This window comes from Rhizopus delemar, genomic scaffold, assembly GCF_000149305.1.
Source record: "Rhizopus delemar RA 99-880 supercont3.10 genomic scaffold, whole genome shotgun sequence".
In the NCBI taxonomy this organism is placed as follows: domain Eukaryota; kingdom Fungi; phylum Mucoromycota; class Mucoromycetes; order Mucorales; family Rhizopodaceae; genus Rhizopus; species Rhizopus delemar.
In genome coordinates, this window is record NW_027137836.1 from 538,130 (window position 1) to 557,485 (window position 19,356).

At 37.1% G+C, this 19,356-nt stretch overlaps 8 protein-coding genes across 8 annotated transcripts; 4 read left to right on the forward strand and 4 right to left on the reverse strand.

Annotated features, from left to right (window-relative positions):
- Nucleotides 1-342: 342 nt before the first annotated feature.
- Nucleotides 343-2,535, forward strand: RO3G_12148 (uncharacterized protein; the record flags this gene model as incomplete). The annotated part of the gene is made up of 6 exons (XM_067666732.1): nt 343-502; nt 690-751; nt 814-1,399; nt 1,541-1,771; nt 1,823-2,077; nt 2,132-2,535. The coding sequence occupies 6 exons, from the start codon at nt 343-345 to the stop codon at nt 2,533-2,535; spliced, it is 1,698 nt and encodes a 565-aa protein (XP_067522833.1).
- Nucleotides 2,536-3,599: 1,064 nt separating this feature from the next.
- Nucleotides 3,600-5,372, reverse strand: RO3G_12149 (uncharacterized protein; the record flags this gene model as incomplete). The annotated part of the gene is made up of 7 exons (XM_067666733.1): nt 3,600-3,750; nt 3,800-4,094; nt 4,139-4,346; nt 4,397-4,771; nt 4,820-4,945; nt 4,990-5,194; nt 5,239-5,372. The coding sequence occupies 7 exons, from the start codon at nt 5,370-5,372 to the stop codon at nt 3,600-3,602; spliced, it is 1,494 nt and encodes a 497-aa protein (XP_067522834.1).
- A 1,576-nt stretch (nt 5,373-6,948) lies between these two features.
- On the reverse strand, nt 6,949-7,254 carry RO3G_12150 (uncharacterized protein; the record flags this gene model as incomplete). The annotated part of the gene is made up of 3 exons (XM_067666734.1): nt 6,949-7,033; nt 7,084-7,192; nt 7,248-7,254. 3 exons carry the CDS (start codon nt 7,252-7,254, stop codon nt 6,949-6,951), a joined length of 201 nt encoding a protein of 66 aa, XP_067522835.1.
- A 356-nt stretch (nt 7,255-7,610) lies between these two features.
- On the forward strand, nt 7,611-8,306 carry RO3G_12151 (mitochondrial 54S ribosomal protein uL10m; the record flags this gene model as incomplete). Its single annotated transcript, XM_067666735.1, has 2 exons — nt 7,611-7,626; nt 7,783-8,306. 2 exons carry the CDS (start codon nt 7,611-7,613, stop codon nt 8,304-8,306), a joined length of 540 nt encoding a protein of 179 aa, XP_067522836.1.
- A 1,044-nt stretch (nt 8,307-9,350) lies between these two features.
- On the reverse strand, nt 9,351-10,343 carry RO3G_12152 (uncharacterized protein; the record flags this gene model as incomplete). Its single annotated transcript, XM_067666736.1, has 4 exons — nt 9,351-9,587; nt 9,637-10,063; nt 10,155-10,246; nt 10,311-10,343. The coding sequence occupies 4 exons, from the start codon at nt 10,341-10,343 to the stop codon at nt 9,351-9,353; spliced, it is 789 nt and encodes a 262-aa protein (XP_067522837.1).
- A 182-nt stretch (nt 10,344-10,525) lies between these two features.
- Nucleotides 10,526-14,011, reverse strand: RO3G_12153 (isoleucyl-tRNA synthetase; the record flags this gene model as incomplete). Its single annotated transcript, XM_067666737.1, has 6 exons — nt 10,526-12,434; nt 12,485-13,178; nt 13,231-13,315; nt 13,367-13,868; nt 13,922-13,937; nt 13,996-14,011. 6 exons carry the CDS (start codon nt 14,009-14,011, stop codon nt 10,526-10,528), a joined length of 3,222 nt encoding a protein of 1,073 aa, XP_067522838.1.
- A 2,329-nt stretch (nt 14,012-16,340) lies between these two features.
- Nucleotides 16,341-17,445, forward strand: RO3G_12154 (uncharacterized protein; the record flags this gene model as incomplete). The annotated part of the gene is made up of 4 exons (XM_067666738.1): nt 16,341-16,364; nt 16,418-16,550; nt 16,608-17,334; nt 17,397-17,445. 4 exons carry the CDS (start codon nt 16,341-16,343, stop codon nt 17,443-17,445), a joined length of 933 nt encoding a protein of 310 aa, XP_067522839.1.
- A 406-nt stretch (nt 17,446-17,851) lies between these two features.
- Nucleotides 17,852-18,987, forward strand: RO3G_12155 (uncharacterized protein; the record flags this gene model as incomplete). The annotated part of the gene is made up of 5 exons (XM_067666739.1): nt 17,852-18,261; nt 18,327-18,462; nt 18,520-18,678; nt 18,741-18,829; nt 18,885-18,987. The coding sequence occupies 5 exons, from the start codon at nt 17,852-17,854 to the stop codon at nt 18,985-18,987; spliced, it is 897 nt and encodes a 298-aa protein (XP_067522840.1).
- Nucleotides 18,988-19,356: the final 369 nt, after the last annotated feature.

Consider the following 19,356-nt stretch of genomic DNA (forward strand, 5'->3'; position numbering starts at 1 on the left):
GCTTTTGTTTGAAAAGCAATGAATCAATTCATCGATGATACATACTCTAAGCAAGTGCGGCCTATGTGTTCATAAAACCTAGTGGACAGTAGCCTGTCAAAACCAGTAGGATGCATACCAATGAAAGCAAGAGGGCGCATCGTAGCCAAAATTTTGCAGATATTGGATTCGATCAAGTTTTACGGCTAAAGAAATCATCTGATGTGAATCTTATTACAAGATACGCCAAGAAAAGCTGTTTAAAGTTTGTCTATAAAATTCAAGAGTCCATAAAAAAAAGTCGGGGGCGAAAAAAAAATCCAGTGTACAAATTCGTTGTAAAAAAAAACCACTCTTACTTTTATGCTGTTTTCAAAAAGTCATGTTTTTGTGAAAAGAACAGCCATTAGTAGAGTCATTCGCAACTATTCAAGCCTAAGAGCGTACCAAAAGGAATGTATTGAGACTTCTTTGAAAGAGTTGAAGGCGGGTTGTTACAAACAAGTTGTTTCTTTACCTGTTGGTAAGTGGTATAGTGTCCTATGCGAGCCATGTTTATAACTTTATATAAAAGGTAGTGGAAAGACAGTAAGTGTTCAAGTAAAAAGTAGGAAATATAATAAAACGTACATCCATCAAGGTGATCATGTCGAATCTTATTCCGTGTATTCCGTGTCCTACACCCAAAGCAACCAAAGTACTTTTATTAGCTCACAGACAGGAATTATTAAACCAAGCTTATAATCAAATCAAGCGATACAATCCAAATTTGGTAAGAAAAAAAAAGTTGTAAACGATGTCCATCGAATGACCATTTCCCTCCTCCCTACTTAGATAGTTGAGATAGATCAAGGAAAACGTGTAGCAGACTACGATAATGCAGATGTCATCATTGCCTCTGTACCAACACTTGGAAGAAACAATTCGAAAAGAATTGAAAATTTGGATCCAACACTATTCAAAGCCATCTTGATTGACGAAGCTCATCATGCCGTGGCCGATAGCTACTTGAACATTTTGAATTACTTTAATAGCCCACACCTTCTCGTCTGGGGCTGTTCTGCAACCGTCAGAAGACACGATGGTCTCAGTTTATCAGACGTGTTTGACAAAATCACATTTCACATTGACTTTCTTGACTTGATTGAACGAGGCTACCTAAGTCCAATGAAGGTCACAACGGTCAAGACCAGCGTAGACCTCTCCCACGTCCGTCACTCGGGTGCTGATTTTGCCCTGACCCAACTCTCACAGGCTGTGAATACCTCTGTTCGTAACGAGGTGATTGTGTCAAGTTGGAGAAAATATGCTGCTGAGACAGGTAGACAATCCACCTTGGCCTTTGCTGTGGATATTCAACATACCCAGGATCTATGTAATGCGTTCAGACAGCAAGGCATCCAGGCGGATTTTATTACAAGTAAAACGCCGGATTTGACACGACATCAGATTTTGGAGGATTTTAAAAAGAGGAAAATACCCGTTTTAATCAACTGTGGTAGATTCAAACAAGTCGTATGCTGTGTACCTATTGATCGATTTTTTTTTTAAAAAAAATTAGCGATTCTGACAGAAGGAACAGATATTCCATCAATCGATTGCATTTTAATGGCAAGGCCTACACGATCAGCCACTTTATTTCAACAAATGTTTGGCAGAGGCTTAAGATTACATCAAGAAAAAAAGGATTGTTTGATTATAGACTTTGTAGATAACTTCAAGAGAAGTGGAACAGCCGGCTTAGTGACTATACCAACATTATTAGGATTGAGTATGGATGAATCATTAAGTGGTAAATAGATGATTTAATTTAGGCAACATCTGAATAAGAGTGTGTGTGTAGATGAAAATATACTTGCTTTGGAGAAAAAAGTTGAAAAAGAAACAAAGGAAGATCAAGAAAAACAAGAAGATGACGATTCACTTGTGAAGCTTAGAATTACGGAATACGATTCACTGCAAGAGCTGATGACGGATTTGTCTACTCGTGTGGAGATCAAGGATGCTTCCAAGAACAGCTGGGTTCATATTGGTGATGATAAATGTGTATTACACGTCCTGTCCAAAGGATACCTTATACTAGAACACTCTCATGAAGGTAAATGCTCAACGCGTTTTTTTTTCTCTTCTTTTTTAACACGACCCCCAAAAGGAATTTGGCAGGGCTATTTCAAGTATGAACACAACCAATTTTATGCAAAGCCCCATCGGATCCCACTCCAATCCGATCACTTGGCCGACGCCATCCGTGCAGCAGATACCTGGGTACAAAAGAAATTTTCTAGCGGTTACATCTTTCGACAACTTGCACGCACCGCTCCTTTTCGAAAGATGCCCATGTCGGAGGCGCAGAGACAGGCGATTGAAAAACACAAGTTGGATGTACCTCCAACACTCAGCAAGGGACAAGCCATGGACCTTTTGACGAAATTAAAGTTTGGACAGTTGGGTCTTTGGAAAAAAGAATACATGGCCCAGGTCAAGGCACAAAAGGAAGAGCAAAGGCGTCAACAGGCCGCTGAGCTAAAGAGAAAAGGAAAAGGGATGACATTATGATTTTTTATTTACAATAAATTGAACAAGGGCAACTGGACCCCCTGTTGATCCAAAGAGGATCCTGTGCCTTGGCTTCCACAAGATGCCATCGCTTCCTTTTGTCCAAAAGGCACAGCGGTATGGATTGAAGGTGTACATGACAAGGCATGTAGCCAAGAGCATCATTTGTAACTGAGTCGATCGGTTGAGTTGACGTGTGATGGCGAATAATCGTTTGGTCCTTTTGACAGCAGAGATGGCATAAGAGTGCATCATGAAAGGCAAAGACGGTCTGTGTTCTTTTGCCGACCCTCCCGTCTTTTCTGCGATTTGCTTTGCTTCTTTCAACGTCGTATCCAGTGCCTGTTGGCCTTGGACGCATTTCATCTTTGCGTCATTCACCGGCTTATGTTTTCTTTTCTTTTTTCTTGGGTTGTTCATTCTTGTACAAAGTGCTCCTTCTGCTTCTTTTATCAAGTTTTCTAATAAATCATTCATTTGTATCAGCTTATGACTAAAGACATCCTGCGTCCTATTCTCTTTGATTAGATTTTTCCCTGCAAAAATGTATCCTTCTTTATCTACACGTTAGAAGAGCTTATTTCTTTTAATTTCTTTAAAAAACAGTTATTTTTCCATTGAAGCCTAAAAAGATGTTTATCAACCCATCTTTATTTTGCTTGCAACTTACATGTCACTTTGAAATTGTATTATTTTTAGCATTCTTTGTGCTTCCAAGGTGGATTTTTGAATCTATTCAGTACATGTCACGGAAATCGATCGTTGCTCCTCTCATGCATATCCTTACATTGATTTCCCAGTGAATAGATGATTCCTTTTCTGCCATGACAGCAGAGTAAGAAGGTGGTAAATAGTCAACATAGAATGGTAAAGTAGATGTCATGCATACAATAGGATTTAAAAAAAGAAGAAATAAAAAAATAAAAAGCACAATATAAATGCATGGAAAATCATTTTGGTTTATACAAACAGAGAAATATTTAGTAACCTATTCAGGACCCGTACAAAGGGGGGGGGGGAGGAGATACTGTATGTCGATGGACAAGTATATAAACCAATGACTACTATTCGTCTGGTTCAAAGATTAAACTATAGTTTTCCAAAACTGTTTGAACTATTTTGATATGATTTTCATCTCCACCCATCAGCGACATACCCAATATGGTTGCCAAGTTACTTGTATTCATTTTATTATACTCTTGATGTTGTTGTACCCTATTCATTTTGATCAGTACATGCTCTGATCTTCTACAGTCTGTCTTACTTGTCCAAGTGACGCATAATATATTTCAAAGTGGCATAATGTGCGTCTGGTAAATCATTAATGATCGTATGCAAACCTAATACTCTCATACGCTCATTTTCAATCTCTACTGTATGATTTAGCAAGTGACAGTGAATAAAAAGAGACAACTTACTAGCAGCATTCATAAAATGTTGATAAGATGATCTAGGGAAAACAGGATCTGGCAACTCTCTAAACCAGAGTTTCAATACGCCTGTGATATTATTGATATCAGCTCTATTATCTTCTGTCGATAAATCAACTTCTCCACAATCTACATTACAGTAAGTAACATGACACAAGAGTGTACCCACTTACTAAAATCAAAGTCATTCTTGAGTCGCTGTATATGTGTATTTGTACCAGACAAACGATATATACCAACACTCTTTAAACCATAATTTTCTATTGCTTCTACACATTTGGTAACTATCAACGGAATCTCATGTTTGTCTCTTTCCATCAAGGTAGTCAGTGGCACACCAAATACTGGATTGGGCTTTAATATACTCATGGCTGTTGAAGACTATCAATCATAAGATGGGTTGTGGTTGAATAGTGATGAATTGAGCTTACCATGATGTATTCTTTATAGGGAATATCTTCCTTATTTATCGCTTGAGCTCGTTTACTAAACTCTTGCACCAACTCTTCTGTATCTTTGTTGTGATTTATTTTCTCAGTCAATGATCTCAGTCCGTTTCCTTCGTCATTATCCAATGCCAATCCATCTTGTATCAGTGCAAGTTCAAATATGTAGGCATAACGTGCCAATTGATACTTGATGGCTGCACAACATTCATTATTTAAATTGTGTAAAGTGGAGATATCAGAGGGAAGATGGGCTGAAAAGTATTCGTGTCTGGCTGCATTGGTAGATGATAATTGAGATTTATAAGTCGATTGGGCCAAATTGGCTTTGGCACATGAATCATCGACTATTTTCTTCAACTAGAATAAAAGTAAGTCACTAGATCATCACCCACCCCTCCTATTTACTTGAGCAGGTGTCTTGTTATTCTTGAATAAACCCGTCTTTCTTGCATTTGGATCTGTTTCATTCTGATTTCTATTCAAAATGGCCTTTTCCCAATCTTCACTTGATTGTTCATATTTTTGTTTACTCTAATACTCTCATGAGTGCCTTTTCCTGTTGTCCTATGTCATACCTTCTCCAAAGCAATCTCAGCATCTACCCTGTTCTTCTCATGACGTACACCCAATTCCTTGGCTTGTTTTCTACTCTTTTCAGTGTCTTTATAGGTAATTTGTATATCATCCGATACTTCTGTAATATCACTTGAAAATTTTATACGCTGTTCTCCAATTTTCTCATGCACTTTAAGAAAGGATAACCAAGTGGTTCCATACGATCTATTTACTTTTTAGTATGATTTACAACTGAGCCTATCCTTTACCTAAGATTATTACTGTGTCCTTTATCAAATGATTCGGTCATCGATTGAGCCAGCTTAATCATTTGTTTCCCATATTCTTCTTCAATAGCCGCTCTCTTCTTCAAAAATAATGAAACATCCTTTGCGGCTTGCATATCACCTTTTACTTTATCCAGCAGACATTGAAATCCACCCTGGATTGCTTATTGTTATCTTTTGACAAGTCAACATTGTTATTCTTATGCTTACTTCAAGATTAATTAAAGTTGAAATCACTTGGTCATCTTGGCTGTTATTGTTGCTTTCGATAGGTGCCGTATACTCTCGAGAAGCCCTTGGCTCATTTTGTTCACTGACTGCGAGCATAGTGTAAAGTGAAAAAGAAAGAGAGAAAAGGATAGGGAAAGAATAGAAATTTAGAATTCAGCACGTGTTTTAATGTCACTTTAAATTAATTCAAATCGTGTATTTCATGCGAGTGTCTTATAAAAGGTCTTTGTACACACAACTTGACCATCTTCAGCTCAATGCACTCTTTAATCACAATGAGTTTTAAATCATCTAAACATAAACGCGTTCTCTGTCACCTTTATTCACAACGTGTCCTTTTCTTCTACTTTTGATAATGTCACACTACTATCGGGAACTAGAATACACTGGGTTAATTTTTATTTAAAAACCCACAGTGTTTTACTTGCCAATTGTAGTCTCAGGGGGATCGATCCAGATAGTGGGTATGACACACGGGAAAATAGTACCTAATTTAGCTGCACGATTAATCCAGCCAGGTATGGATCTTCCTGTCAGCCTTCTACAAAGGTCTTCAGAGAAATGATTACAATTCCTAAGCATCGTGTTAATCATCATAGAATGATGCGATAGATGTACCTTGTTAATAAGCTATAAGAAGGTCCAATGTATTCATTTGATATTTCTTTTATCACCTTGTCTATCTCTTCTTGATTTAATTTTGTGTATCCCATATGAATAGAACGTCTATTATACAATCAGAATCTCATCGTGTCTATATCCTAGCTTACTTGAATATCAAATCATTAGGCGTAAATTTAGGCTGAATGACAAATACGCCAGTCGCATTCTCATAATCATGTCCTGCAAAACAGTATTCTCGCATCCCAATTTCAATGCCTGTGTGATAGACACCTATCATCCAAAGAAACAATTAAATCACTGTCTATCATTCATCTTATTACCGATGCCCACAACATAACCAAAGTGTGTAAGAAGACTAGGTTTCAACTAATTTTTGTTAAAAAGAGCATGTGTGGTTTATAAGTATTTACTATATCATAAACATTTAAAGTGACTAAAAAAAAAGGGGGAAAAAGATAAATTAATAATGGCGCTTTCATTGTTATTAGTTTCTATACTTTTGAATTGTTCTTTGCCTGGGTCCATGTTGGTTTTATTGAACAAGTTTTGTATTAAATTAAGCATATTATTAAAAGGAGAAAGAGAAAAAGAAAGAAAAGGAGTAGAGATGAATAGGATAAAGAGGGGGGGGGGGTTAACCCTTTTTTTTTCTATAGAACGTGAGACATAGACAACATATACGCACATACACACATATGAAACAATGTAATCAAGGCAACACTATCTTCTAGTTACTTTTTCTTTCTTTCTTCTCTTGATGATTGTTTTATATAAAAAAAAAGGAAAAAACATGTATAGGCTCTTTTTTTTTTTCTGTTCTAAATTTACATTGGAAGGTTATTTTTTCTTTACGCCAGCAGCAGCCTCGGCTTGTTTTTTTGCTAAAGCAGCTTCTTGTTTAGCGCGCATGATGGCAGCATCACTATTGATTAAATCGATTGAGTATTTCACTTTTATTGACTCGATATTTACCTTTCCTTCTTTTGATTAACCGACATGCCATTATGATTTGACTTTCCCTTATTTTCTTTTTCCTTCTTTTTAAGATTCTTTAAACGTGCTTGTTCTCTTTGATTGCCGCCTTTAAAGAATAAATTTTTGAATCATTTGATTTTAATCTTTTTAGAGACACTTACGAGTCATTGAAAAGAAGTGCTTTGTATTGAATAAAGAGAGAAAAGAATGAAAAAGAAGAGTAAAGAAGAAAAAAGAATGAAAATTTCAATCAACGACCGAATGCAGACAAACAGTTGATCTGTGTACTTCTTTTTGTCTTGCTCCTTCATATATAATCCACATGAGCTTCAAACAATGCTGAAATGTGTATTTCATTCGCTTTATCTGTAAACATCTTTTACTTTCATCAACTCCATTTTTATTTTGCTTTTCTTCATATTACTTGCTCTGCTCATACTTCTTTTGCCTTGGTTTTTCCAAGTCCGCTAGCTGTGACTTTCAAGGTCCATGTCTAAAAAAAAAAGACCCTCTTTTCTATCAAAATGTCACTAAGATCATGTAAAAGAAAAAACCACAGCGATTCATCCCTTTCTTACAGTAAAATTTACTTGTAGTCAGTCATTCTTTGATTTGTAATTTAAAACCAATCAACATACCCATTCGTACCTGTAAATATCCAAATTATCTTTTTTATTCTTTACTCATACTCCATAGACGCCTCAAAGAAAGCCACCGTTCACCCTCCTCGTCGTACGTATCTTTACAATCAATACAATGACATCATTCAAAACCATCGTGCCGTCTTTGTCTTTCAACACAACAATTTAACTGTCAAAGAATTCACACAGATTCGACAAGATCTCAGCAGCAACGCTACCCTGACCGTCTTGCGTCCCAGTGTGTTCTCTGCCGCCTTACGCAGCACGAAATACTGCAACCTGCAGCCTCTTTTGACCGGACCTAGTTGTGTGTTGTACAGTAACGCGGATGATAGCACGGACGTGTTGAAAAGATCAGTCGAATTGCTCTCCAAAAACAAAAAGTTGCTACTCTTGGGTGGAAAGTTGGATGACCTCTTGCTCACCCAATCCGATGTATTGAAGGTGGTGGACTTGCCCTCCTTGGATCAATTACGTGCTCAAGTGGTGGGTGTGATTGAGGCACCTGCTCGTAAATTGATCAGTACATTGAGTCAACCTGCCAATGAATTGCACAGTGTCTTGGATAGAAGAATTTAGAAAAATAGAAATAAAATGGATTGTTTAATAGAACTTGTTCTTTTTCAAAAAAAAAAAAAAAAAAGCATTGTCTGAATGAATATAAGCTCAAGCTATTATCACACGATAAAGAAATTCGAGTATGATGCTCACAGTGGGCATGTGCACAAAGCGATTGAAATAAAAAGTCGCCTCGGGTTTATTTGCTTGGGGACAGCATGCTTGTAGCTTTAGATCGATCGTCTTTTTCTCTCATCAACCAACTTTCCATGCCCAGTTTACCTGAAGCAGCCCAAAGAAAAAGCCGTAGGGTAAGTAGATAGACTTTGTAGTCGTGCAAATTGCGATTTACTTGGGAAGAGGAAGGATTGGCTTTCGTATGGAAACGTTCATCACCACAAGCAAACCAGCTAGAAGGCCCTGAAAGAAAAGACTTTGAAATAATGAAAAAAAAAAAGCAAAGAGAGTATAAACGTTCAAAAACGAAATGAAAGGTTACTGAATGATTTGATTCAGCCAATGAAATCTCGAGGTAAACGATACATTGAATATCGAGATCTTTGCAGTAAATTATAAAACATGAATGGAAGGTCGCTGGTAACTGCCAGAAAAACATGTAGCAAACGGAAAAACTTTAGGTTTTACTACACTCTGCGGCTAATGTTGAAGAGCGCCCTAAAAAGATATAAAAGTTTCAAGGTAGTGTCATGTCTGACTCAGAAAAAGAAAACAGCTTTCATCAGTGAAACATTTCAATATCTGATCAAAGCTTGTCGACTATTAATTCAATCGTTCTCGTACTGAAGCATCAAAAGAAGCTGCTATTATGGCACTACACAGAACAAAGGAGCCGAAGGAGTTAAAAAAAAGTAGACTTGGATTTAAGGATTGGTATTGCAGAAGAAATGAAAAGAATTAAAGAGAACAAAACAAGGTTTGAGGCTTCAAAGGATACTAAAAGCAACTCTGATAGCGAAAAGAATGAGAAAAGATGGTTGGAGCAGATGAGCATGAATTAAATATGTGTCGGAAACAAGTACATAAAAAATAAATAAAGCCTTCTTTTTATTGAATCATACCAATCCTTACTGTTTTATCAAATGCACCACAAGCAAACAACCCTTTCTTGTCTTTATTCCAGTCCAAGGAAGTGACAGGATGTCTCGATAAATTCAATGTGTTTTCTGCGACGGTGGGCCTACTGGCACTGTACGTGGACAGGGTTCCATCACCACCTGCAATCGCAAACCAATCGGTTCCAGGCAGATGTTTAATACTCCACAATGTGGTCTCTTGAGCAACCTATAAAAATGGATGAGCATGCTTGTGACCTCTTCTTTTCATCCTTTACATCCACTTTTGTTGTCTTTCCTGATTCGACATGGATGACATAAGCGCCCGACAGGGTACTGATCAGCAAACTGTCCTTTTTGAAATCCATAGAACACACACCGCCTTCGACGTGCGTTTCCCATACATACTGTGACCCATTCACATCAAACAACTGAACCGTCCCATCCTCATACCCAACCGCAATCACCTTGTGTCCTCGGATCCAGCCAAACACAGTCGCCCAAATATCTCTCGACACTTGGTTGGATCTTATGGTCAAAACGGCCCTTTCAGGCTGTCTCATGTCCCACACCTTAACACAACCATCCCTGCTGCCGGTTGCGATCTCGGCTGGTTCTCCCGCATGGTTCAAACTATCGATACAGTTGATGATGCTTTCATGTCCTTTGACAGAGGTTAAAGGAACATCGAGTTTTTGAGGATCCCTAATTATTTTTTTTTCTTTGTTAGGGGCGCCACACACAGTTTAAAAGCGCGTACATTTGATTTTTCTTTTTTTTTTTTTTTTGTCCTTACCAAGTTTGAATTTGACCTTCAAAATCACCTACTGCTAAATGACGTGCTTGCCCTACAATAGTGGTACATCTTGCTACTGCATTTGTTTCTGTCTTTAATAAAAAGTATGTTTTTTTTTTCAGAGTGATTGGGAATAGAAATGTCAATTTATCGTACCTCTGATTTGAGTTCAAGTTGTTTGCCTGACATGCCATAAATTGCAACATGACCTGTTCCTTGTTTTGTAGCTCCAACTACACAAATACGTGAAGAACAAGGAAACCATTTGACATCGTAAGGTGTAAAAGGTAGATCTCTGCTTATTAAGCAATCGCCCTTCATAATTATAAAAGAAAGAAAGGATAATTTTACATTCAAAAAAATTTATTAATTTATTTGGCAAAAACAAGGTCAAACTTGATACCATTGACTTCTTGTTCTTCTTCAATGATAAGAACTTCAGTAACAACCTTATCCTTGTGGTTCGCCATGGGCTTCTTGAGAACCTTCACCAATGCAGCTTCTTGGTTCTTGATGATCTTTTCAAATTCTGCAGGGAGGTCTGAAGCAAATCTATAATAGACACTGATATCATCTGTAGGCAGTAAATTGGCCTTCTTTCTTAAACGTTGGACACGGTTAATGATTTCACGAGCGATACCTTCTTCTTCTAATTCAGGGTAAAGCTTAACGTCCATCAAGACCAAGGTGTCTTTGTCAGTGTTGGACTCATACACGTTGTCAGCACCGGCGTCAAAGTAACGGATGACGTTCAAGTCTTCATCAGTGACCTTGATACCAGAAACAACAAGTTCCTTGGTTTTAGCAAACTCCTTGATTTGTTCACTAGTAATATCAGGAAGACCCTTCTTGATCTTCATGGAGTCTCTCTTGTATTTTTGACCCATGACCTTCCAGTCAGCTTCGGCCTTGTACTTGACGCCGTACTTGTCTTCGTCGGCAGTGATAATAAGCTCACGAACATTGAGTTCTTCCAAGACATAAGATTGGAGAGCCTTGACATCATCGTGGTATTGAGCATCGCTATGAATGACAACGAGTTCCTTGAGAGGTGTCTTGAGAGAAATATTCTTACGTTCACGAATCGTACGACCCAATTCAATGACGGCTTGCATACGGCTAACAGCACGTTCAATGTCAGGATCAAAGTATTCTTGACGAACTTGAGGGAATTCGTGAAAGTGAATAGAACGGTCATCGACCACGTTGGGATCCTTGGGAGCAAAGTTCTTGAGACCTTGATACATGTTTTCAGTCAAGAAAGGAGTGAAGGGAGCCATGGTAAGACACAAGGTGAAAAGAACTTCATACAACGTGTTCATGGCAAATTTGGCTTCTTCCAATCCGTTCTCACCCTTTAATCTTCTACGGTTGAAACGAACGTACCAGTTAGTCAGATCATCAATCATTGCTAACAAACGAGGCACGACAGTGTAAAGTCTGTAAGCAGCCATTTCTTCACGAACAAACTTAATCAAAGATTGACAAGAAGCCAAGATCCAGCGATCCATGACATTTTCGGATTTCTTAATGTGAGCGTCATATTGGAAACCATAATCGAATTCCTTTTTCAAGACAGCGGTTTGAGTAAGGAAGAACTTGTAGGCATTGTACCAGGGCAAAAAGACTTTACTGATCACTTCCTTGACACCTTCTTCTCTGAATTTCAGAGTTTCACCACGGACAACGGGAGAGTTGATAAGGTAAAGACGAAGAGCATCAGAACCAAACTTATCGATGACAATAGTAGGATCAGGGTAATTGCGAAGACTCTTACTCATCTTCTTACCATCAGCAGCCAACACGAGACCGGTGGCAATGACATTGGTGGCAGGTGGCTTATTCATAAGGTGAGTAGACAAGACCAAAAGAGTATAGAACCAACCACGAGTTTGGTCAATACCTTCAGAGATGAAATTAGCGGGGAAGGATTTTTCAAACTTATCGGCATTTTCAAATGGATAGTGCTGTTGAGCATAAGGCATGGAACCAGACTCAAACCAACAATCAAAGACTTCTTCAATACGACGAAGCACACCCTTACCCTTTTTAGAGGGGATAGTAATATGATCGATGCTTTCACGGTGAAGATCAGTGATGGGAGAGACACCACTCAATTCTTCCAACTCAGCGATGGAACCAATACAGACCACTTCCTCATAATCCTCACTAACCCAGATGGGCATGGGAGTACCCCAGTAACGGTTACGAGAGACGTTCCAGTCACGGGCATTGGCAATCCAATTGGCGAAACGCTTTTCTTGAACAAAAGAAGGAACCCTACATAACGATAAGCATCACAGCATATATAACGTAAATTGCATTCTTACCATCTCATTTCATTGTTGCAAGCCAAGATCTTATCGACAATGGGAGCAACACGAACAAACCAAGCAGGAACAGCCTTGTAGATCAATGGAGTGTTGGATCTCCAACAGAAGGGATAACTGTGCATCATTTGAGATTGAACAATCATACGACCCTTGGTCTTGATATCCTTTTGAATAACCTTATCGGCATCCTTGAAATACATACCAGCGTAAGGACCAGCTTCAGCTGTGAAGATACCAGAATCATTGATAGGACAAGGCAAGTGACCATCAGTATCGATGACACCATGGGCAACACATACACGGTAATCGTCTTCACCAAAGGCAGGAGCCATCTGAACAAGACCAGTACCTGAATCATCAGTAACGTATGTATCAACACAGACCTTGAAAGCCTTGCCCTTCAATTCTTCAGCATAAAAGTCAAACATGGGAACAAATTCCCAGTTCAACATATCTTTACCCTTATATTTCTCGAGGATGGTAAATTTGGCCTTCTTGGGGTCTTTATAAAGCATATTAAGGCGCTTTTCCATCAAAATGTAATTATGACCGGATGCTTCATCATGAACCTTGATATATTCAAACTCGGGATGAACACAGACAGCCAAGTTGGAGGGCAATGTCCAGGGAGTTGTGGTCCAAGCTAATAATTGGGTTGAAGGATCGCTGACCAAAGGAAAACCAATGACAACTGTGCCAATCGTTAGTTTAACACGTTTCATTCAATTAAAGCTATCTCTTACCGGCAGGGTCATTTACGTCCTTATAGTTTTGAGAAGATTCAAAGTTAGACAAAGGAGTTGTACAACCAGTTGAATAAGGCATAACCTATAATAGAACTAAGTCGCTTGTTGAGGTAATTTAATAAAAGATCCTTACTCTTTGTCCACGGTAAACTTGTCCCTTCTCGAACAATTGCTTGAACACCCACCAGACAGATTCCATAAAGGTTGGGTTCAAGGTCTTGTAATCATTATCAAAATCAATCCAACGAGCCATACGTTCGACCGTCTTGCGCCATTCTCCAGAATATCTCATGACAATAGCTCTGCATTCGGCGTTGTACTTGTCAATACCCATCTTCATCACATCATCTTTACCAGTGATACCTAATTTTTTATCGATTTCATATTCAACAGGAAGACCGTGCGTATCCCAACCGAAACGACGCTCAACATTATGACCTGTGTTGTGAGCATAACGAGTGACGATATCCTTGATGGTACCGGCCAATAAGTGACCGTAGTGAGGAAGACCGGTAGCAAAAGGAGGACCGTCAAAGAAAGAAAAGGTAGGCTTGTCTTTGTTTAATTTCAAAGAGGTTTGGAAAGCGTCAATTTCTCTCCAGAATTCAATGATTTTTTCTTCTTCCTTAGGGAAGCTAAATAAAACAGGTTACTTTTAATGAATAAAAAAAATTCGTTTTTTCTTTACTTGAATTGACCAGACACTAGCATTAAAAAAAAAGAAGTTTAAAAAATGCATCTAATGAAATGAATGAAACTTACAGTCAGCCAAAGACATGGTTTTCTAAAGGAGAAAGAAGAAAGTAGATTTTGACGTTAATTTTTTTTGAATGCTGGCTTTCGATTGTTTATATAGCATAAGCCACCGAGATAGGGGTGCACATAAAGATGAATCATCTATAATTTTATTGGATACGAAAAAAAGTAAAGAGCATTTGCAATGACTCAGGATGGGTATAGTACTGCGGTTTATTACATATGACATGCTATTAAATAAGATATAAAAGAAAATCTAGCATTGTATTCAAGCATACTTGCAAGTAAGCCCATGCTCTATTAACCTTGCTTAAGGTCTATTTGATATACAAAGAAACAGCAGAAATTTATCATTCTTATGGGTTTGAAAGTAGTTCTAAATATTGAACAATTTGCTGGCTACATAGGGACTAGATGACCCTAACTCAGTTAACAAAACCATCTGCCATAATCTGTAGATCTGACTGCCTCTATAGAACTTGTGTGTAGTTTTCATTAATATAGTTGTCAATAGTCAACTTGCTTTTAATCAGCTGCTTGAAGTAATTTGTACGTTTATTTCTTTGTTGTGGATTTTGAGCGATTTCTTGTAGAAAGGGACACAAAAAATGATTGCGTGATCTTATTCGGATCCTTTGATATTGTTTTTAAATGCATGCTACTGACGTCTTGTTATATCAAAAATATATAGCCAAGGACATACATTTTTATCTATTTTATTATCCTCATATTCATGGCTCGCATATTTAAGTCTTTTTAATTCTTTTGTCAACTCAATAGAACAATTTACATGGAAAATCGCTGCTTATAGTAAGCAAATGAAAGTTTGGTTATCTTTTTCTTCAGCTATTAACAAGCAGACAAGGCAATTTGGCCATCCGGCTAACTATTGTAAGATCAAGGGTAGAATTCATTTTAAGACTACAACATTAACATGCAGATATGCATATTATATGTTGAGCTCAAAGAAAGCATAATATGACAAACTGGTACAAGTAGTCAAAATATACTATACTATTTGTATACAAAAGAAGCATAGGGATTTTATTGGTTTTCATTGATTGAATTTTATCCAATAATGTAAGCCTTATCCTTATGTTTGCATAACAATACTTTTTTAGTGCGAAGTCTGTCTATTGTATTTTTTTACCATATATGGAGATTGGTAATGAAGTTTTCATGAAAAAAAGCAAAGGACCAACAGTATTGCATGCAAAACAGGAGAAGCACTCTCAAATCACTATTTTATACTTTACACAGCATCATGCAATAGTCATGATTTAATCAGTAAGCTCAATAATGACAATTGGATTAAATAAAAACATGTACTACACTAAATCGAGCATATCATATAAAAATATAGCTCAATTAGACACGTAAAAATCGCTTTTGTTTTCTGTGAAAATAAATCGACATGTAGCAAACGAAGTACTACTGATCTACGCTATGGTTAAACTATATTTCTTTAATACATCAAACCTAACTGCTCAATTGCCCTGACTTGCTATCGAATTTGAATTTCTCAAAGTGGTATGCTCGTATGTAACAGATAATGCGTTGGTGAAACTGATAATTCGGAAAGAAAATCAGTAGAGACCGTCGCTTGGAAAGGATGATGTTATGGAACTGTTAAATGTAAATAACTCTAAAGGCGTAAGTACCTCTATTGTTAATTATTACATTTTTCCCTTACTCCGTGTATGTATGTGATAATACCAAATACTTGCTAATATTCCATTATGTGGCCAAGAAATTATTCCTGGTTCACAGACATTACGTAGTAAGAAATCATACAAAAAATAAGATCCAGACATATCCATGTTCCTCGATATTCATCTTTTCTTGACTCTATTTAGAGAAATTTGATCAAAGCTAAAGCATACTGTCAAAATAAAACCTTTATAACGGCAGCACATTGGTATTCTGTATTATAAAAATTGCTATCAAGTGTCTCAAAAATGTTGACAGTGATAGATTATGTAATCAATTTCTTTCTTTGAGCGCTGTCTGTCTATGAAGAAGAACTTTTGACTTTTCCTTCGATTTTATCTTGACCGAAATTAGTTAATTTCCTCAATTGACCAATCAAAATTTCTCGACTTCTTTTTAACCTCCCACTTGTGTGGAATATCTTATCGATTAGCTGAGAAACAGACATCAACCAGAAATAGCTTACATTGATGTTCCTCGGAAAAGTAAGGCATGTATCATTTCTGTAAAAACACGCTCTTTTTTTTCCGAGGAAGACGTGTGTGATACATTTTTAATTTCTGCCGGCTGTCTTACAGTAATTTTCGGGCAATAAATTGCAAAATATCATTTGCATCTTTTTTTCTAGTAACTTCTTAAAAATGTCTAGTATTCCTTCAATAAAAGTAAGAAGACGATAGGGTAGTTTGAAGCTTATCTATTGACATCTTTTTCATAGCTTAACAACGGTCATGCTTTTCCTTTGATTGGTTATGGTACCTTTGGTGGCCATGACGCCCCTGAACAGGTCTATAATGCCACCAAAATTGCTTTGAAGGCGGGATATAGACATTTTGATACTGCCTATATGTGTACGTACCAACGCTATGCATTGCAATTCATGTGCTGATAAATATTGGTATAAATAGATCAAACTGAAGAAGCCTTAGGGAAGGCTATCAAAGAAGAGGGCGTGCCTCGTGAAGAACTTTTCATCACTACAAAGTTATGGCAACACTTTCATGAGCCTCAACATGTTCGCCCAGTGTTTGAACGCTCCCTGAAAAACTTACAAATGGATTACGTTGATTTATACTTGATTCACTGGCCATTCTCTTGGGAGTTTAAAGGATACGAGTTTAAAGATATGGAAGAAAATGGTGATATGCAAGTTACAAATGTTCCTATCATTGATACCTGGAGAGAAATGGAAAAGCTCGTAAAGGACGGCAAGGCACGCTCAATTGGTGTTTCTAACTTTACTATCCCCATGCTTGAAGAGCTTTTGAGCCAATGCGAAATTCCTCCTGCCGTAAACCAAGTCGAAATTCACCCTTGTTTACCTCAAGAAGAATTACTCGAATATTGTAACAAGAAAAATATTGTTTTGACTGCTTACTCTCCCTTGGGTAACCCAGGCTACAGAAACAATGCTATCAATATACTTGAGCATCCTCTTGTTCTTAAGCTCGCTGAAAAGTATCACAAGACCCCTGTCCAAGTTGTACTTAACTTTGGTGTTAACAGAGGTTATTCTGTCATTCCTAAATCTATCACCGAATCACGTATTGTAGCAAACTTTGTTTATTTCAAGATGGACTCTGAAGATATTGAATCACTCATTGAAATCGGAAGAAAATCTCCTCAAAGAACATGGTAAACAAAAACAAAAAAATAGTTTTAAATAAACGTTTGGAGCATTAACTTTTTTCACTTAGTAAACCCAACGTTGCCTTTGGCCCTTCTAATAACATCTTTAACGAATAAAAAAAAACAATCGTCTGCAAAATATACTTGCATCGTTTTTCATTTTAATTGTATTTCTACCAAACAAACTTATGGACTTCATTCTAAACATACATTTTTCTTTATTATTTCATTTGATCCCTTGTATTATACTATTTTTTAAAAAAATAAATTGAATATAAGAAAGTGTTATAGACTAACAAAATATAAAAGAATCACCAGACTTCCCAACTTCAAAAGTATTATAATTTCTTTATTTAACTTGATTTGGGCTTGGTCAACAGAAGGTTTAGTTTTAAGATTACTTGTATCAATCACAACAAGCGTTAAAAATCTATCAGAATGACGATTTAAAACTACGCGAACTTTTAGGGAAAGTACACTGACAATTTTGAAAAAATACGTCTCTTTTTGTTTTTTTCTCATCATGGACGAAGAATCTATTTTATTTGGAATTCGCAACCTCTTTGCACTTGGAAATTATCAGACAGTTATTAATGAAGTTAGTTCAACTAAAAGTCTTTTTTCTCCTGAAGCCAAATTAGAGGCACAGGTCTACTTGTATCGCTCGTATATTGCACAAGGCAAATACAATTTAGTCATCAATGACATTGGTTCCTCTGATGAACCTTCCTTGAAAGCAATAAAACTATTAGCTTCATACATGTCAGACAAGAGCTCAGATCAACATGTTCAAAATGCTATTAATTTACTTGAAGAGGGTTCCAACCGTATCAACTCAGTAGTTCAAGTCATTACTGCTACCATCTTGGTACAAGCATGTCGACTTGAAGATGCCTTGAGAATTCTTCACTCTCGACAAAGAAAGTTGGAATGGTAAAGAGAATTTTTTTGATTTAGAAAAAAAGATGGTGAAAAAGCTAACTTTAAACTTTCAATAGTTCTGCGTTAGCTGTACAAATTTATCTTCAATTAGACCGTTTAGATTTAGCTAGAAATGAGATTGCAAGTGTAAAGAGTTGGGCTGAAGACGCTTTGCTATTACAAATGATGGAAGCTTGGGTTGACCTTCGTATTGTAAGCATACAAATGAACAATGTTTGTTTCATCCAACTAATCATGTATTAAACAAAGGGAGGGGAAAAATATCAAGAAGCATACTATATTTATGAAGAATTTGCTCAATCAAACACAGCTCAAACAGTGAAAGTCTTAAATGGACAAGCTGTAGCTAATATCGCGTTAGGAAGATATCCTGAGGCTGAAAGTTTGTTATTGGAAGCACAAAATAAAGTAAGAAGGGGATAACAGGATTATCATTGAAGAAAAAAGGCCTTTAATAGATTTAAAAATAGGATAATGACAACCCAGAAACACTTATTAATTTGATCACATGCGCTACTCTAACTGGAAAATCACAAGAAGTAGTTCATCGCTATACCAGGTAATAGTAAAAAAAAAAAGTGCTTGTAAACCTGTTTTAATTTGCTTTTTATTAGCCATTTGAGAGAAGTTGCACCAAAGCACCCTTACGTACAAGAACTTGACTTGAAGTCAAGTTTATTTGATCGTTGTGCTTCTCATTACACAGTCGCTGCTTAACACAATAAACTGAATTTAATCATGATTAACCTTTCTATCTTTTTTCCTCAGCTTATGAAATTGTAGCTCTGAGCTTTTCCCCAATTTTTTGAAGCTCAATTGATCATTTATTTGAAATTCATTTAGTCATTTTATTGAGATTTATTTGGTCATTTAATCTGAAGTACACTTTTTCGGTAAAAAAAGATGACAACCTACGCTACGCTCCGGGGGGAGGGGGTTTGGGCCTGCACTTATGGTTCAACCGCTGCGCTATTGTCAAAGGCTTGAACCTGCGGTTAGCTTGAAACCTAACGGGCGGTTTGAGATCGACGGACACGGCGGTATAATCAACGGACTTTCAGGGGAAAAGCTTAGGAATCCAAAAAA